A 27,668-nucleotide genomic window follows, 5' to 3' on the forward strand; every position below is an offset into this window, starting at 1 on the left:
ATCACTGAGAATGAGTTCCTGGGCAGCAGAGATGCTTGGGTTGAATGCTGGATTTTACTCCTCCCTTCCTCCTGCCAGAGGGTCCCGGGACTTGTTTTAAGTCACCGGAGCAGCTCAGGAGGCAGGTAGAAACTGCCGTATCCCCTGTTCCCTGTAGCCTTCTGCAGGGCAGGCCTCACCTGGACTGTGCAAAGCTGGAGAGAAGGGGACAGGAGGGGCTGGGATGGAGGAGCAGCCTCCAGCTCTAGAGTCCGATTCCATAGAGAGGAGTCCTTCGGAGTTTGTTTCAGATGAATGGAAAGGCACCGTCTGCGGAAGAGACTTCAGAAAAATCTCAAGCTTGCTGCTCTGTTTGGCTCCCTGCCTTGGTGGACTTAACCCTCCAGGATAATGACCTGGAAAAGACCCCAGGGCCCAGTGTACGATGGTGCGTTTGCGGGCAGCGTCCCTGCTGAGTCAGGAGCTGCGAGGAGCTTGCTGTTTGGATCTCTCGACATTCACTGGGATCCTCTAAGCTGGTCTTAGCACAGGGCGTTTCTCTCGCCCTCCTAGGCTGGTCTCTGTCGGGGAGGATGCGGGCACACTGCAGATGCGACCGAAGCAGTCATTCGTGTTCCAGGCGTGTGAACACACACACGTGCACACGCACTGCCATGACTCTGGCCTTCCTCCATCCTCCTCTCTAGAACCCTTCCTCCCAGACGTTCAGCGGGCTTCCTGTCTGTCGGCCAACATTTGAAAGCCCTGCGTGAGAAAATGCCTTACACTTAAAACATAGCAGAACCTAAAGAGACGTTTCCCTTGCTGCAAGAGAGACCGCTTGCGACAGTGCAGGGGCAGGTGTGAGCAGTGACAGGCCTCTCCCAGCCTCAGTCTCGGCATCCGACAGGTGGGGTGCCGGCAGAGGTGCAGGGGCCCTTGCATAAACCTTTAGAGCTATCACTGCCCTGTTCACGTTGGTTCTTATTTTATTCCGTCCTTGCTCTCTGGTTTGCCCGGACAAGGGTAAGTAAGGCCAAGGTCACAGGTTGACCTGGGTGTGCACCAGGTAGCCTGGCAGGGACAAGACAGAACTTGGAAATGGCCAGCTCTGACCCTGCTGCCCGGCGTCTCCACGGCCTGACCGGCGACATTGCCTGGCGACCTGTAGAAGCTGTGAGGGCGCAGGAGGGTCTGTGCTTGCCTCCCGGCCTGGAGAGCTGCCTGCCGGAGCTGCTGCCATCCTGAAGCCAGAGGCTCTGCCCGGTCTCTGCACAGACCCCGTCTGTTCCAAAGTGAGGCTCAAGCTCTGTAGGTGTGGGCGGATGCAGGCATTGCCCGAAACCGTACCGTACGAAGGGCTGCAGGGAGAGTTAGTGGGCAGCCGGTGGCAGCTTTGGGCTGGCTGGGGGTCCCGAAGCTGTGCATGGTTGGTTGAGGACTGGAGGAAAAATGGTATTTGCTTTTGCTTCGGGGCGGACCTGTTGTGGGCGGTGGCTCTCTTAATGCACGACCCCCTCAGCCCCCAACCCTCTGTCACTTGTCGATCCTTTGAAATCAGGAGCTGGGGCTCCAGAGAGCATTGTGGTTCTCCCAGTCCCATTCTTCTGAGCAAGCTTTTTGTCTACCTGATCAAGGAATCTTCACAGGGGCTTAAAGAACACCTGGCTGGCTCCGAGCAGCCTTGTAAATAGGCCACATAGGAGGCAAGGGTTCCCAGGAAACCTCACAGCCAGCTGGGGCCAAGGGTATGAATAGGACCCTGCAGAAATACTGGTCGGCCAGAGCTCAGGCTGCACAAAGCTGGGCGTTCAATCCAGGTAGATTACAGGAGATCGGGTTTGTTTTGTTCTTCCTTGAACCCCAAAGGCTAGCTTTCCTGACACAGGGTTTGCCAAATGCAAAGGGAAAAACAAAACGAAATGGAATGCGCTGTCCAAAAATGCCAAGCCCCGCTGGAGGGGGAGGAGTGACGCGCACGCCGGCGGATTGTTCCGGGTCTTTTGCCGCCTTGCAAGTAACTTCACGCCTACTGGCAGCAGGGAGGACAGAGTGAGGAGGGGAAAGAGCAGACGGCTTCTTCCTCGGGCCTTCTTACCTGTAGAGGACGCAGTGGCTGCAGGGGTGGCCCCAGGTGTGGTACAGAGGTCCCCCCAACCCCAGGTCAAAGGTGAACACTGAGGCCATATCAGGAATCGGACAAGGAGGTGGCCACAGAGTCACTCTGACAGCAAGGTGCCCAGGCTCCTCCCTCTTTGTTTCTGAACCTATTCCACAGGTGGGACTGAGCCTCCTACCAGCCCCACCCATGGGTTGGTGCAGCTTGGCAGGGTCCTCAGGGTTAGCCGGCCCTGCCGTGTGGGTGCCACGCCCGAGAAGAGCCTGGGAGGGCCCGGGAAGATAAGGGAAGGTGCTTTAGGGTGGAGGAAGCCAAGAAACTCTATGGCATTCACCTGTTTTTGGTTTTTAGTTGCAATAAAATACATACATAGTAGTATTTACTGCACACACACCCCTCACTGTACACACACCCCTCACTGCACACACACCCCTCACTGCACACACACCCCTCACTGCACACACACCCCTCACTGCACACACCCCTCACTGCACACACACCCCTCACTGCACACACCCCTCACTGTAAACACACCCCTCACTGCATACACACCCCTCACTGCATACCCCTCACTGCACACACACCCCTCACTGCACACACACACCTCACTGCATACACACCCCTCACTGCACACACACCCCTCACTACATACACACCCCTCACTGCACACACACCCCTCACTGCACACACACCCCTCACTGCACACACACCCTCACTGCACACACACCCATCACTGCACACACACCCCTCACTGCACACACACCCATCACTGCTTACACATCCCTCACTGCTTACATATCCCTCACCGCACACACACCCCTCACCGCACACACACCCCTCACCGCACACACCCCTCACCGCGTACACACCCCTCACAGCAGCCTTGCTTTCTGCAGGTTCGGTTACCCTCAGTCAACCACGATCCAAAAATACTAAATGGGGGCATGGCTCAGTGGCTCACACCTGTAATCCCAGCACTTTGGGAGGCCAAGGTGGGCATATCACCTGAGTTAGGAGTTTGAGACCAGCCTGGCCAACGTAGTGAAACCCCATCTCTACTAAAAATACAAAAATTATCTGGGCATGGTGGTGCATGTCTGTAACCCCAGCTACTTGGGAGGCTGAGGCAGGAGAATCGATTAAACCTGGGAGGCAGAGGTGGCAGTGAGCTGAGATCGAAAAACTGCACTCCAGCCTGGGTGACAGAGTGAGACTTCATCTTAAAAAAATATATATCAAAATTATTAAAGGGAAAATTCCAGAAATAAACAATTCACGAACTTTAAATTGCATGCCGTTCTCGGGGGATGATGAAGTCTCCCTCCGTCCCCTCTATCCCACCGGCTGTCTGGGTGATCAGACCGGCTGCCCCAGGATCTCAGTGCTTGTGTTAAAATTACCTTTATTTGACTTAATAATGTCCCCACCGCACAAGAGCAGTGACGCTGACAATGTGGGTATGCCAAAGAGAAGCTGTAAAATTCTTCCTTTTAGCGAGAAGTGGAAGTTCCAACTGAATGAGGAGAAAACAGAATTCTGTGCTGAGGTTGCTGAGATCTATGTTAAGAACGAACTTTTATTATGGGCTATTGTTTTTGGGAGGGTTTTGTTTTTGTTTTTGTTTGAGACAGGGTCTTGCTCCATTGCCCAGGCTGGAGTGCAGTGGTGCGATCACGGCTCACTGCAACCTCTCAAGTAGCTGGAATGATGGCGTGCACCACCATACCTGGATAATCTTTTGTTTTACGTTTTTTATAGAGATGGGGTCTCGCTAAGTTATCCGGGCTGGTTTTGAACTCCTGGGCTCAAGCGATCCACCCATCTCAGCCTCCCAAAGTGCTGGGATTACAGGCACAAGCCACCGACCCTGGCCAGTTCCTTTTTATTATTGTGTGTTCATCTCTTACTGTGCCTAATTTGCAGATTACACTTGATCATAGGTGTGTGTGTATAGGACAAACATAGCATTTCTAGGGTTTGGCACTAGCCGAGGTTTCAGGCATCCCCTGGGGTCTTGGGTTGTATCCCCCTTGGATAAGGAGGTACCGATATAACATAAAATTTATCGTTTTAACCATTTTTGTTTTTTGAGACAGTCTCGCTCTGTTGCCCAGACTGGAGTGCAGTGGGGGAATCTCGGCTCACTGTAACCTCTGCCTCACAGGCTCAAGCAATTCTCCTGCTTCAGCCTCCCAAGTAGCTGAGGCTGCAGGTAGACACCACCATGCCTGGCTAATTTTTTGTATTTCAGTAGAGATGGGGTTTCACCATGTTGCCCAGGCTGGTCTTGAACCCCTGAGCTCAGACAGTCCACCCAGCTCAGCCTCCCACAGTGCTGGGATTACAGGCGTGAGCCACCACACCGGGCTTAACCATTTTTCAGTGCACACTTCAGTGGCAGTAGGTATATTCACATGGGACACAGCCGTCACCACACTCTCCGCCTCCAGAACTCTTTCATCTTCCCAAATGGAAACTCTGTTCCCATTAAGCACCTCCCCGTATCCTCTCCCCCAAGCCCCTGGCAGCCTCCATTCTACCTTCTGTCTCTGAGTTTAATTGCTTGGGGACCCAACAGGAGTGGAATCATGCAGGGTTTGACCTTCTGTGTCTGGCTTCTTTCACTTAGCGTAATGTCAGGCTTGCGTAATGTCAAGCTTCATTCATGCTGTAGCCTGTGTCAGACCCTCCTTCCTTTTTAGCTGGGTGCAGTGCCTCACACCTGCAATCCCAGCACTTTGGGAGGCCAAGATAGGCAGATCATCAGGTCAGAGTTTGAGACCAGCCAGGCCAACATGGTGAAACCACATCTCTACTAAAGATATAAAAATTAGCCGGGCGTGGTGATGCACACCTGTAATCCCAACTACTCAGGAGGCCGAGGCAGGTGAATCACTTGAACCGGGGAGGTGGAGGTTGCAGTGAGCCGAGATCGTACCACTGCACTCCAGCCTGGGCAACAGAGCGAGACTCCACCTCGTGGGGGGGGCGGCGGAAGAATGTCCTTCCTTTTTATAGCTAAATAACCTACCATTGCATGAGAGGATGACATTTTCTTTCTCCATTCACCCCTCCATGTTCACCGGGCTGCTTCAGCCTCTGGCCATCACGAAGGATGCTGTGAATACGCGAGTACACGTATCTATTCAAGTCCCTGCTTTCAGTTCTTTTGGGGAACGCTTTTTAAAAATCAACGTCAGGGCCATTTTCAGAGCGCTCCGGCCAGTCCTCCACAAACCTCCTCGTCCCCTCCCCACATGCCCTGTACCCACTCAGGCTCTTTCTTCCCCACAAAGACTCCCACAGCCAGCCCCCATGCCACCCACTCCAAGAGGAAGCCTTCTAGAGCCCCCATCCCTGCCCGCGTGGTGCTCCCGTCTGACACCTCCCAGCGGCTCACGGTCAAGGTGGTGTCAAAACTATCTTCGTCCTCAGCTCACCTCCTGTGAGGTCCCTGTCTCCTGGTGGGTCGGGGACTGGCTTCCTCAGGTCTTCCTTGAGAGAAGTTGACTGTCGTACAGAAGACTGATTGACTCTATTTTATGAGTCAAGTTGAAGAAGACATTAAAGACGGTTCTTTTCTCATTTCCCCTGAGCCATTATTCCAAAGTGGTGTCTTCTGGCAACATGGGAAGACACCTTCAAGTGTGTGTAAATGCTCAGAAGGAACTTTGGAAGAAGAGTCACCCAGCTGCTCACCAGGATGCCTTGGCGGACAGGCTTCCAATGCTGATTCTGCTCACTTCAGGATTAAAAAAAAATTTTTTTTATTGCATTTTAGGTTTTGGGATACATGTGAAGAACATGCAAGATTGTTGCATAGGTACACACGTGGCAGTGTGATTTGCTGCCTGCCTCCCCTTCACCTACATCTGGCATTTCTCCCCGCCGTGCTATCTCTCCCCAACTCCCCACCCCCCGCTGTCCCTCCCCTATTTCCCCCCAACAGACCCCAGTGTGTAGTGCTCCCCTCCCTGTGTCCATGTGTTCTCATTGTTCATCACCCGCTATTTTTTAAATTTTTAATCGCAACGTGAATTTATTTATTACTTGCAAATGTTAAACAATTTAAAAAATACTGGGAGTGTAGGCTGGGCGCAGTATCTCACACCTATAATCCCAGCACTTTGGGAAGCCGAAGTGGGTGGATCACCTGAGGTCAGGAGTTCGAAACCAGCCTGGCCAACATGGTGAAACCCCATCTCTACTAAAATACAAAAATAAGATGGGTGTGGTGGCGCATGCCTATAATCCCAGCTACTTAGGAGACTGAGGCAAAAGAATGCTTTGAACCCAGGAGGTGGAGGTTGCAGTGAGCCGAGATCACGCCACTGCACTCCAGCCTGGGCGACAGAGTGAGATTCAATCTCAAGAAAAAAAAAAAAAAGAAAAATACAGGCAGTGTGTATTAATGTAAAATTATTTACAATATGAGATCACTTCCCTTCCCACACTGGGAGGAACGTAAAACTCGGCAATGGAAGAGCAAACTGAATCTCCGTTTCCAGCGTGGCACCGTTTTTGCACTGGGACTCATACTGTAAGGACTGACGCTTTCTCTGATGTGCTTAGCTTATTTCAGGCATTCATTTCCCTTGGGCTCTCGGCTGGCTCTTCACCTCCCTGCGGGCTTCACTGAGGACCCCCAAGTCCACCTCTCTAGAGCGGCCGTTCCCAGCCCCTCCGCCTCCCACCCTGTGCTCATTCCGCTAGAGCACCCCATGACCCATTTACCATTTGCTGCCTGGTTCCCCACCAGAATGAAGCTCTGCACGGGTGGGGACCTCGTCCCGGTGTCTGCAGGTCAGGGGGCCACTCCCAACTTTTTATTGTAGAACAGATGTTTTGTACAAGCCCCTTTGCTGGGAGACGTACGAGATAAATCAGACGGGAGAGAGCGCGTGCATAGCGACTTTTTATTCACATAGCATGAAAGTCACCCTTGTAGAGTGTGTAGCGCAGTGGCACTTAGCACATTCATGAAGTTGTGTAAGCATCACAACCTGATTCCAGAACATTTCATCGCCCCAAAAAGAAACCTCACACTCCCTAGCAGTCGCGCCCCAGCCCTCCCTGCCTCAGCCCTGACGGCCACTAACCTGCTTTCCGTCTCTGTGCATTTACCTATTCTGGATATTTCGTATAAATGGAATCGTAGAACGTGAGGCCTTTTGTGACTGTCTCCTTTCGCTTAGCATCGTGTCTTTGGGACTCATCCGTGTCGTAGTGTGCCGGAACTTCCTTCCTTTCTATAGCTGAACGGTTTTCCACTGGACGGATGCCACAGTTTGTTCAGCCAGTCATCAGTCGATGGACGTGTTTATCTTTTTCTCTCTTTGGATACCATGAATAATGCTGCAGTGGACATTTGTGTACACATTTTTATATAGACATCTATTTTCTTTTACTTTTACGTTTTTTTTATTTTTTGAGATGGAGTTTTGCTCTGTCGCCCAGGGTGGAGTGCCGTGGTGTGACCTCGGCACACTGCAACCTCCGCCTCCCAGGTTCAAGTGATTCTCCTGCCTCAACCTCCCGAGTAGCTGGGATTACAGGCACATGCCACCACTCCCAGCTAATTTTTGTATTTTTAGTAGAGATAGGGTTTCACCATGTTGTCCAGGCTGGTCCTGAACTCCTGGCCTCAGGTGATCCACCTGCCTCGGGCTACCAAAGTGCTGAGATTACAGGTGTGAGCCACCACACCCGGCCCTATTTTCTATTATCTGGGATATATACCTGTGAGTGGAATTGCTTGGTCACATGTTAACACTATGTTTAGTTTTTGAGGACCTACCAAACTGTTTTCACAGCTGGCTGCTGTACTTTATATTCCCATCAGCATGGAATGAGCATTCCCATTTCTCTAGGACCTCCTCACCAACACTTGTTACTTCCCTATTTTTTTTAGTTATAGCCATCCCAGTGGGTGTGAAGTGGTATCTTACTGTGGTTTTGACTTGTGTTTCTTTTTGTTTGTTTGTTTTGAGACAGAGTCTTGCTCTGTTGCCCAGGCTGGAGTGCAGTGGTGCAATCTTGGCTCATTGCAACCTCCAACTCCCAGGTTCAAGGGATTCTCCTGCCTCAGCCTCCAGAGTACCTGGGACTACAGGCACCCACCATCATGCCTGGCTAATTTTTGTATGTTTAGTAGAGATGAGGTTTCACCATGTTGGCCAGGCTGGTTTCGAATTCCTGACCTCAGGTGATCTGCCCGCCTCAGCCTCCCGATGTGCTGGGATTACAGGCGTGAGCCACCGTGCCTGGCCTCGATCTGCACTTCTCCAGGGAATAATGATGCGGAGAATTTTTCAAGTGCTTATTGGCCATTTATATCTTCACTGGAGATATATCTATTTAAATTATTTGCCCATTTTTAAATTAAGTCATTTGTCTTTTTATTCCTACGTCTTAAGTGTTTTAAAAAAATATTTGGGTACTAGTCCCTTGTCAGATATACGATTTGGAGCTATTTTCCTCCCATTGTATGAGTCGTGTTTTCACTCTCTTGATAGTGTTCTTTGAGTTTTAAACATTTACGAAGTCAGATGTATCTGTTTTTCTCTCTGGTTGATTGTCCTTTTGGTGTCATATCAAAGTGTCTACGTTTTCTTCTAAGAGATTGATACTTGTAGCTCCTACACTGGTCTGTGATCCATTTTGAGTTAATTGTTGTGGGCAGTGTGAGGTGATGGTCTGACTCCATTCTCTGCATGTGGCTATCCAGTTGTCTCCATGCTACTTTCTGAAAGGACCATTCTTTTACCTGGCTGGGTGCAGTGGCGCATGGCTATAATCCCAGCATGCGTATAATCCCTTTGGGAGGCTGAAGCAGACAGATCACTTGAGCTCAGGAGTTCAAGATCAGCCTGGCCAACATGGTAAACCCTGTCTCTACCAAAAAAATACAAAAATTAGCTGGGTGTGGGGCACACTCCTGTAATCCCAGCTACTCAGATGGTTGAGGCATGAGAATCCCTTGAATTCAGGAGGTGGAGGTTGTGGTGAGCCGAGATCTCGCCACTGCACTCTAGTCTGAGTGACAGAGTGAGACCCTGTCTCAAGAAAAAAAAAAAAAATTATTCTTTTGTCAGTTGAATTGTTTTGGCAAGCTCTTTGGGAACAATTGACCATAGATATATGGGTTTATTTCTGGACTCTCAATTGTTTTGGTTGTTTTGAAAAACACAAAAATAAAATTAATAAAACAATTCTCTTTACAATACACACACACTAGACTTGTGCGTCTAAGACTATAAAAGCTGAAGCAAATTAAAGACCTAAATAATTAGAAAGACATCCCATGTTCATGGATTGGAAGATTTGATATTGTTACCATGGCAATACTCTCCAAATTGATATGCAGATTCAACTCAACACAATTCCTATCAAAATCTCAGCTGCTTTTTTTTTTTTTGCAGATATCGACAAGTTGATCCTAAATTTAAATGGAAATACAGGGGACCCAAAATAGCCAAAACAATATTGAATAATTAGGACTCACACTTCCTAATTTCAAAACTTACTACAAAGCTACAGTAATGAATATGGCATGATACTGGCATAAGGATAGACATATTGATCAGTGGAATAGAATTGAGAGTCCTGAAATAAACCCACATATCTATGGTCAAATGTTTCCAACAAGCTTGCTAAGACAATTCAATTGATAAAAGAATAATCCTTTTTATTTTTTTTGAAACAGGGTCTCACGCTGTGACTCAGGCTGGAATGCAGTGGCGAGATCTCGGATCACTGCAACCTCTGCCTCCCTGAATTCAAGGGAGGCTAAGGCAGAAGAATCACTTGAATATCAGTGAGCCACCAGTATCACACCACTGCACTCCAGCCTGGGCGACAGAGCGAGGCTCACCCTCAAAAAAAAAAATTAGTACCAAAAAAGTACCTTATTATTTCTGATTATCAGTAGAAATGTATTTAATACCACTGAACTGTACATTTAAAATCATTGAGATGGTACATTTGATGATGGATATATTTTAACACAATAGAATAATTGGGAAAAGGGAAAAAGTGGCATTTGCTTTGCATAACTCTAGATTCATTTGCCTTTTCTAGAATTTGATGGAAATGGGATCACATGGCCTGTGCTGGGTTCATTTGCCTTTTCTAGAATTTGCTGGAAATGGGATCACACGGCCTGTGCTGGGTTCATTTGCCTTTTCTAGAATTTGCTGGAAATGGGATCACACGGCCTGTGCTCGTTTCATTTGCCTTTTCTAGAATTTGCTGGAAATGGGATCACACGGCCTGTGCTGGGTTTTGTCTGCTTCTTTCAGTTGGTGTAATAATTTTGCCATGTGTTCATGTTGCTGGGTGTTATTGCTGAGTAGAATGGCACGGTATGTTCAGACCACAATTCATTACTACACTGGGTTGATAAACACTGGGTTGTTTTCAGTTCTTAGCTATTTTATTTCATCATGTTATTTTTTTTTTTTTTGAGGCAGAGTTTTGCTCTTCTTGCCCAGGCTGGAGTGCAGTGGTGGGATCTCAGCTCACTGCAACCTCCGCTTCCAGGGTTCAAGTGATTTTGCTGCCTCAGCCTCCCAAGTAGCTGGGATTACAGGTATGTGCCACCACGCCCAGTTAATGTTTTGTATTTTTGGTAGATACAGGATTTCACCATGTTGGTCAGGTCGGTCTCAAACTCCTGACCTCAGGTGATCCACCTGCCTCACCGTCCCAAAGTGCTGGGATTACAGGCGTGAGGGATTAGATGCGTAGTGGATCACATCATGTTCCTATAGATTGCATTGAGGTTTCTATTTGCATTTCTCTAACAATGAATGATGTTGAGCACCTTTTCATGTGCTTATTGGCCATCTGAATATCCTCTTTGGTGAAATGTCTTTTCAAATATTTTGCCCAAATAGGGGTATATATGACTTTATGAGACACTGCCACCATGCCTGGCCAGTTCTTAGCTATTTTAGATAAAGTTCTTACAAACATTTATGGAGAAGACTTTGCATGTGTTTTTATTTCTCTCGGTAACTACTTGGGAATGGAATAACTGGAAACAGGCATGTGTTTAATTTTTAAGAAATTGCTGAACTTTTTCCTAAAGTGGTTGTGCCACGTTGCATCTCACCAGCAGTTCATGAGAGTTCGTTAGCTCCTCCTCGTCCTCAGCAACACTTGGTGTGATCAGTCTTGTCCGCCGTAGCCATTCTAGCAGGTGAGCAGGAGTCTCTCATTGTGGTTTTAATTTGCATTTCCCTGATTACTGGGGAGGCTGAGTATCTTCTCCCATAGCCTTTTGTGTCTGGCTTCTTTCACTTAACGTAATACGTCTGAGATGCCTCCCCGTCGCCACGCACATCAGCAGTGTGCTCCTTTTTATTGCTGAGGTGTCTGTATCCCCTTGTCCACATGCTCGTTTGGCCATTCACCAGTTGAAAGACATTCATTCGTGTTGTTTCTTGTTTCTTGCAACAATGCATAAAACTGCTGTAAACATTCACACACAGATTTCATGTGAACATTTTCCATGTATTTTGGGTCAAGCCCTGGGTGGGGATTGCTGAGTCATATGGTAGGGGTGTATTTGACTTTATGAGACACGGCCAGTTTTCCAGAGTGGCTCTGTCATTTGACTTCCCGCCATGAGGTGGGAGTGTTCCGCTGCTTGCCTCCTGGCCAGCACTCACAGTGTCAGCTTCATTCCTTTGGGTTTTGTTGTTTTTGTTGTTGTTGTTTGTTTGTTTTTTGAGACAGAGTCTCACTCTGTCACTCAGGCTGGAGTGCAGTGGCATGATCTCAGCTCACTGCAGCCTCGTCTCCGGGGTTCAATCGATTCTCTTGCCTCAGCCTCCCGAGTAGCTGGGATTACAGGCACCCACCACCATGCCTGGATAACTTTTTGTGTTTTTAGTAGAAACGAGATTTCAGCATGTTTCCCAGGCTGGTCTTGAACTCCTGAGCTCAGGTGACCCTCCCACCTCGACTTCCCAAAGTGCTGTGATTTCAGGCTTCAGCTGCCGCACACGGCCTCATTCGTTTGTTTTTTAGCCATTCCAATAGATGCGTACTGGATCACATCATGTTCTCGTAGATTGCATTGAGGTTTCCATTTGCATTTCTCTAATAATGAATGATGTCGAGCACCTTTTCATGTGCTTAGTGACCATCTAAATATCCTCTTTGGTGAAATGTCTTTTCAAATCTTTTGCCCATTTTCGGATTGTGTTCTTTTTGAGACGGAGTCTAGCTCTGTCCCCCAGGCTAGAGTGCAGTGGCGCGATCTCAGCTCATTGCAACCTTTGTCTCCGGGTTCAAGGTTCAAGCAATTCTCCTGCCTCAGCCTCCCAAGTAGCTGGGACTACAGGCACATGCCACCATGCCTGACTAATTTTTGTATTTTTAATAGAGATGGGGTTTCACCATGTTAGCCAGAATGGTCTCAATCTCCTGACCTCGTGATCCACCGCCTCCACCTCCCAGAGTGCTGGGATTACAGGCATGAGCCACCACACCCAGCTGTGTTGTTTTCTTATTACTAAGTTGTGAGGACCTTTTCTGTGTTCTGTGTAGAATGATGATTTAAAGCATTTAACTGATTAATGTGATAAACCCTTTATCATATAAGCATTTGGCAAATGTCTTTTTCCCAGTCTATGGCTTATCTTTTTATTTTCTTAACAATATTTCTTAAAGAATAGAAGGTTTTCATTTTAATGAAGATTAATTTATCCTTTTTTTAAAGTGATGGTCATACACTGGTGTCCAGTCTAAGAAAGCTCTAACAACGCTGTTGCGTTTTAAGAGTTTCTTAGACATACTCTGGGTACAAGTCTTTTGTTGACTATTTGTTTTGTGAATATTTTCTCCCAGTCTGTTACTTGCATTTTTGTTTCCTTTAATGGAGTATTTTGGTGAAAAAAAGGTCTTTAATTTTTCAGTTTATTATTTTACAGTTGGTGTTTTTTTGTGTTCTGTCTAAGAAACCTGGGCCTATTCCAAGATTACAAAAGTTTTCTCACACGGATTTCTGGAAGTTTCATAGTTTAGGTTTCACATCTAGGTCTATGATCTGTTTTTAGTTAATTTGTGGCTGTGATGGGAGGAAAGAGTTGATGTTAATTTTTTTCATGCAGATACCCAGTTGATCCAGTGTCATTTGTTGAAAAGCCATCCTTTCTCCACTGAATTGTCTTTGCACTTTTGTAAATCATCAATCGATATTTTTGGACTCTGTTATGTTGCATTGATTGTTTGCCTATTTCACCATCGTTACCTTTTCACCAATGCCAAACTCTCCTGATGATAGCTTTGTAGGTCTCAAAATCCGACGAATCCTCCAGCTTTGTTCTTTTTTACAGTTGCTCTGGTTACACTATTTCAAAATTTTAGGGTCAGCTTATCAATTGTTACTAAAACTTCCTGCTGGAATTTTGACTGGGCTTGTGTCAAATCTGTAGATCAGTTTGGCAAGGCTGTCATCCTAACCATGTTGGTTTTATTCCATGGACATGGTATATCTCTCCATTTCTTCAGGTCTTATTTGATTTGTCTCGGCAATTTTTGTGTTTCTCAGTGTGAAGTTCTTGAAAGTCTTTTGTTAGGCTTATTCCTAAGTGTTTTATGTGGGGATTTTTTTTAACTACTATAAATGTAATGTTTTATTTATTTCATGTTCCAGTTGTACACTGCTAGTGTTTAAGGATACAATTGATTTTTCTCTATTAACCTTTTATCTTACAGTTTTACGAAATTCACTTATGAGTTCTAAAGGTTGTTTTATAAATTCCATGAGGTTTTTCATGTGAACAGTTGTATCAGCTGAAAATAGGAGCAGTTTTATTCCTTCTTTTCCTGTCTTGATGCCTTTTATTCCCTTTTCTTGCCTGATGCAGAGGCCACGGCCTCTGTGAGAACATGGACCAGCAGTGGTGGGAGCTGCATCCTTATCTCATCCCTGCTCTTGGGGGAAAGCAGTCCCATTTTTGCCATTAGGTGTGATGCTAATGGTGGAATATTTGCGGGTGCCTTTATGAGTTTGAGGAGGTTCTTTTCCATTCGTAGTTTGTGGACAGTTTTGTCATAAATGCGCATTGGATTTCTGTCAAATGCTTTTCTGCATCTGTGCCTGTGTGCCTTTTTTGCGGGCACCTCCAGCTATTTCCTTAGGATTCGTTCCTAGAAATGAAAGTGAAAAGTCAAAATGGGTAAGCACTTTTAAGCCTTTGGCATCCTGTTTCCAAATTGCCATTTGGAAATATTTGGTCAGGGCTGGGCGCGGTGGCTCTTGCCTATAATCCCAGCACTTTGGAAGGCTGAGGTGGGCAGATCATGAGGTCACGAGTTCGAGATCAGCCTGGCCAACATGATGAAACCCCATCTCTTCTAAAATATACAAAAATTAGCCATGCATGGTGGTGGGGACCTGTTATCTCAGCTACTCAGGAGGCTGAGGCTGGAGAATCACTTGAACCTGGAAGGCGGAGGTCGCCATGGGCCAAGATCATGTCATTGCACTCCAGTCTGGGCAACAGGAGCAAAAAACTCTGTCTCAAAAAAATAAAGAAATATTTGGTCAATTTATATTCTTCCTCCCCCTGAGCTGAACGAGAGTGTCAGTTTCCCCAAACCCTTTACTACGCTAGATTTTATAATTTGTTAATTGATGCCAATTTCATGTACCGCCCCTCCCCTGCTATCTTGTTTCCATTTCCATTTATTTCATTACCCTGGGCCTGGAAATTTTATTGGTTATTTTCATTTATTCTCTACTAAATTTTTTCATTTCCTTTTGCCAGTTTTCTGTTCAGCATTTATTTGTTTTCTTTTTAATTTACATACTTCTTTACATATTAAAGATGTTCATCTTTCATGTATACATCCCAGTTTCTTTGGCTATTCATTGTTTTTCTGTGTGTTTCTTTTAATAGATTTTAATTTTTGGAGCTGTTTTAGGTTCACAGCAAAACTGAATGAAGGGTACAGAGAATCCTCATCCACCCTCCCCGCCACACACACTCACAGCCTCCCCCACTAGAGTAGTTACAACTCAGGAACCTACACGTCATTGTCACCCAGAGTCCATAGTTTCTGTCGGCATTCACACTCGGTCTCGTACATCCTAGGGGTCTGGACAAATGTATAATGACACGAGTCACCGTTACCACTCTGGCATCATGCCAGTGTGTCACTGCCCCAGAAGTTCTCTGCCCTTCACCGTCCTCCCTCCCCACCGGCTCCTGGAAACCACTGACCTTGTCACTGTCTCGGCGGTTTTGCATTTTCCAAAGTGCCCTGGAGTTGGAATTCCACAGGGTGCAGCTTTTCCCGCTGGGTCCCTTCCCCTAGCAAACCCCTTCTAAGACGCAGTGACTCTCCCTCGTGTTGCCTCCCAGCTTGACAGCTCATTTCTTTCTAACGATGAATAATATATTCCCTTGTCTAGCTGCACCAGTTATTTTTATTTTTATTTTTTTTTGAGATGAAGTCTCGCTCTTGTTGCCCAGGCTGGAGTGCAGTGGCGCGATCTTGGCTCATTGCAGTCTCTGCCTCCCCCAGGTTCAAGCGATTCTCCTGCCTCAGCCTCCTGAGTAGCTGGGATTACAGGCATGTTCTACAACACCTGGCTAATTTTTGTATTTTTAGTTGAGACGGGGTTTCACCACGTTGATCAGGCTGGTCTTTAACTCCCGACCTAGTGATCTGTCCGCCTCGGCCTCCCAAAGTGCTGGGATGACAGGCATGAACCACTGCGTCTGGCTGCACCACTGTTATTTAAAACTTATTTATCCATTCACTACCAAAGGACATCCTGGTGGCTTCCAAGTTTTGGCAATTATGGGGGACCACCAAAGGGTGGCATTCTTTCCGGCCTCGCCTCCCGTCCTCACCAGCACACTGAACACACCCTGCTCACTCTTCCAATATCCTCCAATACCTGCATGTCCCTCCTGGCACACTGTGTCCTGCTCACTCTACGGGGCAGACCAAGGTCTCCAGAAACCAGACACAACACAGAGACTCACTTTGGCAGTCACGGGTGGAAGGCCCCCTCCCCGCTGCTGTGGCCAGAGAAGACTGGTCGTTTGGAGGGCCAGAGCCAATTTCTAACCAGGCTAGAGTCCCGGACACGGGGGCCACCACACGCCTCCCCCAGCAATGTGCCTCCAGGCAGAAGTTGGCTTAAACCCTCTCACAACCCCTTAGGGGCAAATTATTTGCATTAACTAATTGATTGATTCATGAATTCAAGACACTGTGCTTGGGACCTACAGCTGGGTTCCCATCGACTTTCTGTTCAGCCAACTCGAAAGGCTCAGGGCAAAGAAAAGAAGAGGAAGGTTAGCGGTCTGGGTATTTTAAGTAGTGTTAAAATCTGGCCCTGGTGTCTCAACCTTGAGAACCGCCGCTCAGTATGTTTGAAGGTTTCTTCTCCCACTCAAGCTTTTCCTGAGAGCCCGCGTGTCCTGCATGTGTCCATGTGTCAATGATCTATTGCTGTGAAATAAACCACCCCCAGACTTAGCAACTTAAAGCAACCACCAGGCCAGGTGTGGTGGCTCACGCAGGTAATCCTAGCACTTTGGGAGGCCAAGGCGGACGGGTCGCTTGAGCTCAAGAGTTCGAGACCAGCCTGGGCAACATGGCAAAACCCCGTCGCTATAAAAAATACAAAAAGTAGTCAAGTGTGGTGGTGAGTGCCTGTAGTCCCAGCGACTTGGGAGGCTGAGGCTGGAGCATCGCTTGAGCCCGGGAGGTTGAGGCTGCAGTGAACTGTGTTTGCACCACCATGCTTCAGCGAGGGGGATACAGAGAGACCCTGTCTTTTTTTTTAAAACAAAAAACCAAATCAAAACGACAACAACAACAAAAATGCTCACAGGCCTTCGGGTTGGGCTGGGCTTGGACAGGCTGTTCTGCTGTGTGCTCCCACCGGGAGGCTTGGGAGGGCGGAGGGTCTGGAATGGCTCCATTGACAGGTGTCGGGGCTCTGGCATTGACTGCCAGTTTCGTGTCTCTTTCATGAGCTCTGGTCTGTCTGTCTCACCTACGTGGTCCCAAGAGGGAGAGTGAGGGGCTGCCCAGGCCTCAGAGCTCACCTGACACCGTGTTTGCCACATTCTATTGGTCAAAGCAAGGCCCCCCCAGATTCAGGCGTGGAGAGACAGGCGCTACCCTTGATAACATGAGCTGTGAAGAATTGAGGACATTTCAAATCCAGTCTCCGTGGCTGACACGGCATGGCTCACTGTGTGGAGGGAGAACCATTCTCTGTGTTTGCAGCGATACTGCTGGTTTTTTTTATCATTTGGTGATTTTCAGAAAATGATAGAAGTGAAGAACGGCTACATCTCTTAAAGTTGAACATCTTCTGGTTTTATGTATGAGACATTTTTAACTTAATGGCATCTAGGGAGTTACTGCCTGAAAAACCCATCCTTTTAGTTTTAATGCATCACATAATTTTATGAACAAGCCAAATTATTTGCAGCATATATGAATATTCTTAAAACCAAACTGCTTTACGTGTGTAGAAAGATAAGCAAAAATAAAACACTGCACATATTTCATTTTCCCTGTAGTTTATTTTCTTTAAGAATTTTTTTTCTACGACTTCAGAATTCCCAGACACATTGCATTTTCACTTCAGGCATGAGCATTCAATGGCTGTGTGTTCTGCACCAAGCCAGGGCTGGGAGCTGAGGATGAAGACACACGATGCAACCCCCACCCCACAGCGGCCGGCCTTGGGGGGCACCAGGCCTCGTCCTCCGTGACCACACAGGGTGGTGCCTGCCAGACGTACCCCAGTCAAAGCCAACTGAGGCGTCCATCACCTTTGCCCTAGTTTGAGCTTACGGAGCCCCAGCTGTAGGTCCCAAGCACAGTGTCTAGAATTCATGAATCAATCAATTAATTAATGCAAATAATTTGCCCCTAAGGGGTTGTGAGAGGGTTTAAGCCAACATCTGCCTGCAGGCACATTGCTGGGGGAGGCATGTGGTGGCCCCCGTGTCCGGGACTCTTGCCTGGTTTGGAACTGGCTCTGACCCTCCAAAGGACCAGTCTCTGGCCATAGCAGCAGGGAGGGGGCCTTCCACCTGTGACTGCCACAGAGAGTCTCTGTGTTGCGTCTGGTTTCTGGGGACCTTGGCCTGCCCTGTAGGGTGGACGGGACCCAGTGTGCTGGAAGGGACGTGCAGCTTTGGGGGATTCTACTGCTGGGTGTGGTAAGAAGGCTGGGGGTGGAGGCTGGAAAGGATGCCATCCTCTGTTGGCCCCACTCGGTGGGTGGGGCCGGCGGGCAGCACTCGGGGCAGCGGCTCTCCAGCCCCAGCAGCCCCACAGTTCAGTGAGCAGATTATGAAAGGCGGCATCCGTGGGTGGGTGGGGCTGACCTCAGACCCGAGACCTGTCCTGTGTTTTGAGCAACGATTCCAAAGCGCGACTCCCACAAGGTCTGCTTGGGAGGACGTCGGGAGCCCTCGGCCTTCTGGGTCTGTCCACGGTGCAGCCACAGCAGTTCGGGTGATGGACCCACGTAACCATCTCTGATCTAGTTTCACCTGACTCGGTTTCCTCAAGAGCTCAGGACCCCAGCAGTGGGAGGACTTCCTGTGCTGACTTCCTCAGGCAGGAGGGGGAGAAAGGCCACCTACCACAGCACAGGCCCAGTGCTGGTCCTGACGGGGCAGAGAGTTCTAGAAAGGCCAGTCTTTCTCTCTGTGGAAGTTGCAAGTGGGGAGGGATTGTGCTGGAAGCCTCCAAAGGAGCTTGACTTAGACCTGGTGCTCCCTGGAGGAGGAAGCGCCTGGATTGATCACCTCCGACACTTTACGTTCTGAGCTCAAACAGGAAGGCCGGCGTGGCGAGTGCAGCCGGGTCTCTGTGGTGATGCTGCAGCTGGGGTCCAGAACTGTGTCTTGCCTTTACTCTGGTTTTATTTTAGCAGGCATTTGCTAGACATGACTATTAAATCTCAAGAGAGGGCTGGGCACAGTGGCTCATGCCATAATCCCAGCACTTTGGGACCACAGGGCAGGTGGATCACCTGAGGTCAGTTCAAGACGAGCCTGGTCGACATGGCGAAACACTGTCTCTACTAAAAAATACAAAAATTACCCAGGTGTGGTGGCGGACACCTGTCATCCCAGCTACTCGGGAGGCTGAAACAGGAGAACTGCTTGAACCCTGGAGGTGGAGGTTGCAGTGAGCAGAGATTGCGCCACTGCGCTCCAGTCTGGGTGACAGAGTCTCAAAAAAAAAACACAAAATCTCAAGGGACAGGATTTAACCTGTGGCGTGGCTGAATCCGTATAATAAAATATTTCACAATTGGAATGTAACAAACTCATAAAACATAATAGAATGAATGGGGTTGTACTGCTGAATTGCAGGCAGAGGCTGCACAACATGCTGGTGAGAACATGGGCCACAAAGCTTGGGTTCTAATCTCAGCTCCACCACTTGCCAGCTGTGTGACCTTGGGCAAGTTACATAACCTCTCTGGGCCTCAGTTGCCTCTTCTTTACAATGGCGTAATACCACTATTCATTTCAGAGGATTTTTGTGAAGAGTATATGCAATAAAACACCTGAGAAGCGTTAGCCCAGGGCCAGGCCCATAGTGTTCTAATAAGTGCTCATGATGTTATTAGCAACACTCACTGATAACCCAAATGTTTTCTTACCAAACAAACCAAACGATTACCCTCCGGGAACATAACGAGCCTGTGGAAACCACGGCAGAAGCCCCATGCTGTAGGCAAACCAAGCCTTGTAGCTTTCCTACCTTTATCCACATGGAAACGAAGGCTGAGAGAGGCTTGGTAGCTTGGCCAAGGTCACAAGCGAGGAACCCCAGTCAGTGTGACCTTGGCTGTCAGGACGATGATGACTTACTGCCTCTATTGAAGTGGAATGGAATTTGATCATGAAAATGCTTTCCCATCCAAGTGGAAATGGAATTGTGCAGTGGGGTTCATTCATTCATTCATTCATTCATTCATTCATTCACAGGTGTTTACCGGGCATATTCAGCTGTGCCTGTTTGTGTGTTTAAACTTGGTGTGTAGGTTTAAATGGTTTCCCCATGCCCCCTGACCCCCTCTGGGTGGTGTGGGCAGGGAAGCATGTGGCCATCATCACAGGACCAACTGTTCCACCAGCCCCCCGTCCAGCTCCGACGCCAGCCTGCGCTTCCCGGACAGCAACGGCCTCCTGCAGACCCCGCGCTGGGACGAGCCACAGCGGGTGTGCGCCCTGGAGCAGATCTGCGGCGTGTTCCGCGTGGACCTGGGCCACATGCGCTCCCTCCGCCTTTTCTTCAGGTAGGAAGCGTCTCTGGGTGCCTCCTGGGAGTTGGCCGTGTGTGCTTTTCCCAGCAGCCTGGGCTTTGTGGTGCACGGTGTGGGGACAGAGGGCCCTGGTTGGAGTCTTCACACGTGTCTTTCTTCCTCCTGCACTGGCCTCGGGGTTCTCCGCTGCGGCTCCCCGGCAGTTCTCAGGCTGGGCGAGCTACCAAACTCATTCCCTTGCCTTCGGAGTGACATAGCTCGTGGTGGCTTCCAACTCTAGCTTGGGAGAAGCAACCAAACCAGGGCAGAGAGTAGTAGCTGCAGGCCACTCTGATCCCGGGGAGATGCTCCGGAGCTCCGCCACCTATGCCGGCCGGGCCGTGGCTTTGCAGACGGAGGCTGCCTTCCTTTTGTGACGGGTGGGCGATGCCTCTTTTCCTGCCATCGTCCCCACATCAGATCCTCCTCCTTGTAGTCAGGACCGCCCAGCCACAGACAGCTCCAACGAGAGGCCCGGGCTTAGAAGAAGCCGGCGTGTCCAGAAGCTGGGGGGGTTCCCAGACCCAGAGCCACATTCCAGCCTTTCATCTAAGGGCAGCCGGGGTTGGGCTGACAGCATTGACGGATGTTTAGTGAGTTTCCCTGGAGGGTTCTCCCAGAGTTCCACCCACACGCGACGGAGGAGGTCTGTTCCCAGGAGATTCTCTTAGCACACGCCCCACCGGGCTCAAAACCGGATTCCGGGCACCCAGCATCCACCCCGCAGGTCTCCCGGACGGCGGGGACCATGTAGCAGGGCAGGTGGTCGTGGGGAGAGGGCCGTTCTGGCAGGTATCCAGAGAGGAGCCCCAGGGCCCCCCAGGAAGGAGCAGTTTCGCCATCTTCAGCAAAGCGGGTGATGGCCTGTGTTCGGGTCTAGTTCTGCCCCCGCCCACCAGCAGCCAGCTCCACTGGGACTCACTGTTTCCTGCTTCTGAGGTTGGCGACAGTGGCCTCTGATTATACTTGGAAATAAAAACCCCGTGTTTACATATTCATCGGGCTTCCCTTTCCCCCCTCCGATGGCCCTTCAGCGACGAGGCCTGCACCAGCGGCCAGCTGGTCGTCGCCAGCAGAGAGAGCCAGTACAAGGTCTTCCACTTCCACCACGGCGGCCTGGACAAGCTGTCTGACGTGTTCCAGCAGTGGAAATACTGCACGGAGATGCAGCTCAAAGACCAGGTAGCCCAGCGCACCCCGAGGCTGACACTCCCCACCTCCCACGGGGGCCCACCTCCAGCCTGGGTCCTGTGTCTGGGGTCCCCGGGCCCACCGTAGCTTTCGGCCATCAGAGCGGTAGCTTGGGGCTTGAAACCTGTGCCCAGGGCTCTCTGTAAAGTCAGTGCTCTGCACTTGAAAATTCATGTTTTGACAAGACTTCCTGCCATATTTTGCTCAATCTATGTACAAATGTAGTAAGAGCTCTTTAATTATCTGTTTAAGATACTGTATGTGCTTATTAGAAACGGGGCTGACTTTAAAATTCCCTTCCTTCCCACAGAGCCTCCTGCTGGCTTCCCTTATTACAGTAGCATGGCTTTCTCTCCCCCTGCATTGAACAACCTTTGATTTTTGAATTAAATGTCAGCTGCAGTTTTGCCCTGGATTCGTGACTGCGGGCGGAGACAATCTGACAGGCTGGCTCCCCGCTCGCAGAACAGCCATCCCTTTGTATGTGGCCAATCACATGTAATTCATTGCAGGCCCTCCCGGCAGAGGGAAGTTAGGCCCAACGAGGCATTAATTCCGTTTTTGCGGCTGGCGCTGGAGAGTGGGGGGCGGTGGCACAGTGGGCCGGGGACAAGGGAGCCGCAGAGGGAAACCGATTTTAAGATGAAGGTATTTTCATTTTAATTGCGGCTAATTACGCGCGCCATTTAGGGGTTTGTATGCAGGGGACGGCCCTTGCCCTCCTTTCAGAAGAGAGAGAGGCTTTTCATCCTGGGAAGAGCACTGCCGGCCTCTGAGGCTGGCGGCCGAGATCCTGACCTTTGCCCAGTTTTCCTCCCGTCCAGCAGGTCGCCCCCGAAAAGACCTGCATGCAGTTTTCCATCCGCCGCCCCAAGCTGCCGTCCTCCGAGACGCACCCGGAGGAGAGCATGTACAAGAGGCTGGACGTCTCCGCCTGGCTCAGCCACCTGAACGAGCTGGGCCAGGTGGAGGAGGAGTACAAGCTACGTAAGGTGAGGCCTGGGCCCGCCCCGCCGGCCCCACGGAGAGCCGGCCAGGAACCAGGCAGTGAGAGGGAAGGAGGGCCAGGGCCTGGCCGCCCGCCCGCACCCACGGGCCACCTCCTCGGGAGGGCCCCGTTTTCTTGTGTGAGGTTCTCTGTGAACACACCGATAAAGCAATCAAAGCCACTGTGTTGAAAAAAAAAAGAACACCTCCCTCTCGGGTTTGGGGGGATACCGTGTCAGCCTGCATAGAAGGGTTTGCAGTGAAATGCAGCATTTCCAAAACCAGGGATTAGGCCGCGACGTGAGAACGACACGTTAATCTGAGCGCCACCCCAGGGGGGGCATTGACATTGAAATGAGCCGGGTTTGTGTCCTGTATGGGAATTGAAGGCCACCGCTTTCCCCTTGTAAACATGCAAATTGCAGAGATCTGAATCAAGGCGCACCAAAGCCACCAAAACACACATCTCTGGGGATTTGGGGGTTCTTTGAGCCGCCCTATTTTATCCCCTCCCCAACTTTTGCCGCTTCCTCCAGGCCATTTTCTTTGGCGGCATTGATGTGTCAATCCGGGGGGAGGTCTGGCCCTTCCTGCTGCGCTATTACAGCCACGAGTCCACGTCGGAGGAGCGGGAGGCGCTGCGGCTGCAGAAGCGGAAGGAGTACTCTGACATCCAGCGGAGGAGGTAACCGCCCGGCCCGCCCCGCCGAGCCACGGAGGAAAATGTCATTTGAAAAGGCAATTTGAGGTGCAATTCAGCATTGATAATATGTTTCGTGACCCATAGTTTCTTTCAGAAATGGGTCTCCCAGGAACGTGAGTGATAGGGTGGGGTAAGTGCAGTCATTAAACCGAGCACTCGGGCCTCGGATCTGCGAGCTCGTTAGCTCACATGTCAAGGTTTTAGAATTCTCCTTCAACAGACTTAACTAGGCGCTGACGTCCCACAGCTGAAGGCTGGGGCTAGGAGCAGGGCCTCGCGGGGTGAAGGCCTCCGGAGGCGGGACTGCCGTGTCCCACTTGGGGTCCACTCACCCAGGGCTGGGGTCAGCTCTCTCTCCAGCAGGCTGGGACTGGGTGAAGCCCCTGGCCTGTGCTCAGCTTCCCTCCAGAACGCTGGGTCGGGGCCAAGCCCTCATTATCCACTGAGCTGCAACCTTCTCTTCTCTCTGGGACGCCGGAGCCTGTGAGGCTGAGTTAATACCGGGGAGAGCCTTGGATACACGCCACCCATCCGCCGCGTCAGGGAGAGTCTGCAGCCGGCAGCCGCCGCCCAGCTCCCATCCAGGGAACCGGATTGGGAGGGAAGGCGGCTTCCTGGAGTGTGTCCCCACACGATGCCTCCAGATGCCACCCGCTGACCCCGGCCGGGTGCTCTGCTCCACACAGGCTCTCCATGACCCCCGAGGAGCACAGAGCATTCTGGCGCAACGTGCAGTTCACCGTGGACAAAGACGTGGTCCGGACCGATCGGAGCAACCAGTTCTTCCGAGGGGACGACAATCCCAACGTGGAGAGCATGAGGTACTCCTCCCAGCCAGCCCGTTCCCCATCTGCAAGTCTGCAAGCCTCGCCTGACCCCTCCGGGAAGTGGATGAGCCCCAGCAGCTTTCTGCAGGGGCTCTCTTCCAGGTTCAGACATCAAAGCCCCAGAAGTGAAGGACACGCTACTCATGAGCTACTTGAGTCGGCATCTCAGAGCCACAACATCCCAGGGAAACCAGTGGGGCCCAGAGCCCCCCATCCCCTGGGCACCACCAAGCCTGTCCTTGCTTGGCTCATACCAACCATGGACCAGCTTCCCCGTGCACCCCCTCCACCTCCCCGTGGGTGGTCCTGCAGTCATACAGCCACACAGAGCCAGAGGCTGGCATCTGTGACATTCTGCTGCAGCCTAGCAAATAATTGCACAAAATTAACAGGCCACAGAAATGTCCCTGCCAGCCCACCCCTTGCCACAGGCAGTCCACCCTTCTGAAAATCAGACCCGTGTTCCCCCTTACTCCTGCTCTCAAGGTTCTGGGCCTAGGCAGCAGCTAATGGCAGGCTATTGCTTTTTTTTCTGAGATGGAGTCTTGCTCTGTCACCCAGACTGGAGTACGGTGGCGTGATCTCAGCTCACTGCAACCTCCACCTCCCGGGTTCAAGCGATTCTCCTGCTTCAGCCTCCTGAGTAGCTGGGACTACAGGTGTGCACCCCACCATGCCCAGCTAATTTTTGTAGTTTTAGTAGAGACAGAGCTTCACCATGTTGCCCAGGCTAGTCTCGAACTCCTGACCTCAGGTGATCTGCCCACCTCGGCCTCCCAAAGTGCTGGAATTATAGGCATGAGCCACCTCGCCTGGCCAGGCCATTACCTTTGCAAAGCAACAGTCTGTGTGTCCGGAACCTCAGCTTGGGCTCTGAGATAGATAGTGGCAGAGTGCCTTCCACCGAGATGAAGGCAGGTGGGGGCAGGCAGGGTTCACGGCCCAGGGTTCTGTGGGGTGGGCAGTGTGCCACGGTGAGGGTCATCCCCAGCCTCTGCTGTCTCCACCGCCTCGCAGGAGGATCCTGCTGAACTATGCCGTCTACAACCCAGCCGTCGGCTACTCCCAGGGCATGTCGGACCTGGTGGCGCCCATCTTGGCCGAGGTCCTGGACGAATCGGACACCTTCTGGTGCTTTGTGGGTTTGATGCAGAACACGATCTTTGTCAGCTCCCCTCGGGACGAGGACATGGAGAAACAGTTGGTGAGGCTCAGGGGGACGGGTGCGTCCAAGGGCTCGAGGGCCCAGGCTGCCTCTCCCCTTGCAGCCGGGGTTGCCGTGGTGACATGTGGCTTGGCTGCTGTGGGTCAGTAGGCAGCGGAAAAGCCAGGCTAGGACTTGCCGTGGGATATGGGTGGCTTTGCCCTGGGTCTCTGGGGATGCCCCCCAACTCCCTGCAGGTCCAGAGGCCACGTGGTGTGGGCGGCTCTTGTGGCCTCCCCTCACTCCCCATACGTGACAGCCTGACCCGAACTCCCTGGCTGGGGAGGAAGGGGAGGCCTCATCACACCCAGCCCTCCCTATGCCTTATAAAATGCTCCCTGCAGGGGTCAACATGGCCAGGGCTTCTGAGTGGGGATAGGGAGAGGAGGGGCTCCTGATGTCCCGGTGGGTCCCTCGGGGACAGTCCTCACATCCCACTCCTTCCCTGGGGTGCCCAGCTGACACCTCTCCCGTCAAGGCCTCCTCAAAAGGATCAGCCCTATGTAGACCAGGAAGCTCTGAATGTTGGCGGTAGGGCTGAGCCCAGCCGGACGAGGCAGGGCCCTTGGGTCATTGTGCGGCGCAGGGACGGAGCCGGGGCACCTGCTCAGTTTTCTCAGCACACATCACCTGTGTCCACCAACTACCTGCTGGGCGCAGGCACCAGACACTCACCCTCCCGGCCGGGAGACAGTCAGGAAGCCAGCATTGTGAGCAGAGGATGCTGGGTGCTGGGAGCGCTGTAGGAGGCGCCCGTGATAAGGACAGCAGGGCCCCTGCGCTGGGGACAGCTCCAGGGTACATGGGGTCTGGCCCTGAGCGTCGCTAAGGCTGGGCTGAGCGGAGCAGTCCTGGTGGTGGCACTGAGTGACCCGGTCTTCCTGGACCAGACCCATCACAAGTAGCGAGGGTGGAGCTGATGGAGGGTCTCACAGGCCTGGGCCACAGAACGTGTCTCATAGAACAGGGTCCCCACCCTGCAGCCACGGAGCCTGTCTCAGAACAGGGTCCCCACCCCCAGGCTACAGAGCCCGTCTCATAGAATGGGGGTCCCTCCCCCAGGACACAGAGAGTGTCTGATAGAATGGGGTCCACCCTGCGGCCACAGAGCATGTCTCATAGAATGGGGTCCCCACCCCCAGGCCGAGGACTGGCGCTGGTCGGTGGCCTGTTAGGAACCGGGCCACACAGCAGGAGGTGAGCGGTGGGCGGGCCAGAGTGCATTCCCGCCTGGGCTCCACCTCCGTCAGATCAGCAACTGCATTAGATTCTCACAGAAGCTCGAGCCCTAGCACCCTATCGTGAACCACGCTGCTTATGAGACTCTAATGCCTGATGATGTGAGCTGGAACAGTTCCAACCCAAAACCATTCCCACTACCTGGTCCATGGGAAAACTGTCTTCCAGGAAACGGGTCCCTGGTGCCACAAAGGTTGGGGACCGCTGCTATAGACTAACCGTTAGGGGTGGCTGATGACAGGCTGGGAGAGCTGAACCAACAGAGGGTTGGAAGGCAAAGGAGCCCAGGCGGGGAGGCGCAGGCACCTGCATAGGGGCGAGAGTGGAGCGTCTGCAAGGGTATCGTCCACATGGGGGGACTTGGCCCGGCTGCAGGCACAGGGCAGAGGGCGGCCGCACAGCTCCAGTGCAGTCTCCCTTGGGAACAATGGGCCAGCGGTGTGGGAAGAGGCGTGTGACCCTGAGCCCTGCCCCAGGATCCCCCCAGCTGTGATCTAACCCCCACCCCGGCTGCGGGCTGACCCTCACCGAGCCTCCTCACTCTGCGTCACCCAGTGGATGTGACATCAGGCGTCCAGGTTGCCTAGGGAGGCAGTTACAGCACCCAACACCATTTGCCCTGACGGCTCAAGGCAGCACATGGCTGGGTGACTCATTGACTGCTGGAAATTGATTTTCCAGAGGCATTGATGAAGTCAGTGTCCTGAGGCCAGGTGCTGCCAGAAATAGCCCCAATCGTGTCCCGCGTCACTGGGAGGTGACCTTAATGGCAGGAATCGAGCATCCTGGGCCTCAGACACGTCCCCTTCCTGCCCTCCATCAGCTCTGGAAGATGATAGATCTTCCACATAGAAGATGAGCAGAGCCGAAGTGAGGGGGGCGGTTCCCTGGATGATCCACTCACCTTACCAGGAGGGGTGGACGTGGGAAGCAGCTCCCAAGTGTCCACTGAGGCTGGGGAGCCTTCCTGGCCGTGTCGTGGCTGCTCAGCCTCCGCCTGAGCAGTACTCACCCTGTGACTCACCCTGGGCCACACCACAGCCTCCGGAACAGTCAGGTCTGGGAGGAACTGGCAGAGGCAGGTGTGAGCCAATTCTCAT

The 27,668-nt window shown here is 51.2% G+C and overlaps 1 protein-coding gene across 4 annotated transcripts in view; it reads left to right on the forward strand.

Annotated features, from left to right (window-relative positions):
- The window catches only part of TBC1D16 (TBC1 domain family member 16), a 93,962-nt gene that overhangs the window by 60,640 nt on the left and 5,654 nt on the right, over positions 1-27,668 (forward strand). For 3 of the 4 annotated variants that reach the window (XM_064369186.1, XM_021670943.2, XM_064369187.1), the window contains exons 4-9: positions 20,250-20,411; positions 21,452-21,599; positions 22,433-22,600; positions 23,132-23,280; positions 23,985-24,119; positions 25,143-25,329. In XM_064369186.1, the coding sequence (XP_064225256.1) occupies positions 20,250-20,411; positions 21,452-21,599; positions 22,433-22,600; positions 23,132-23,280; positions 23,985-24,119; positions 25,143-25,329 (949 nt within the window). The remainder of the gene's footprint in view (positions 1-20,249; positions 20,412-21,451; positions 21,600-22,432; positions 22,601-23,131; positions 23,281-23,984; positions 24,120-25,142; positions 25,330-27,668) is intronic. The other variant, XM_064369188.1, reaches the window with a different exon arrangement.

Source organism: Aotus nancymaae, unplaced genomic scaffold, assembly GCF_030222135.1.
Source record: "Aotus nancymaae isolate 86718 unplaced genomic scaffold, 86718_ANA_hifiasm-v0.15.2.pri h1tg000089l, whole genome shotgun sequence".
NCBI lineage: Eukaryota > Metazoa > Chordata > Mammalia > Primates > Aotidae > Aotus > Aotus nancymaae.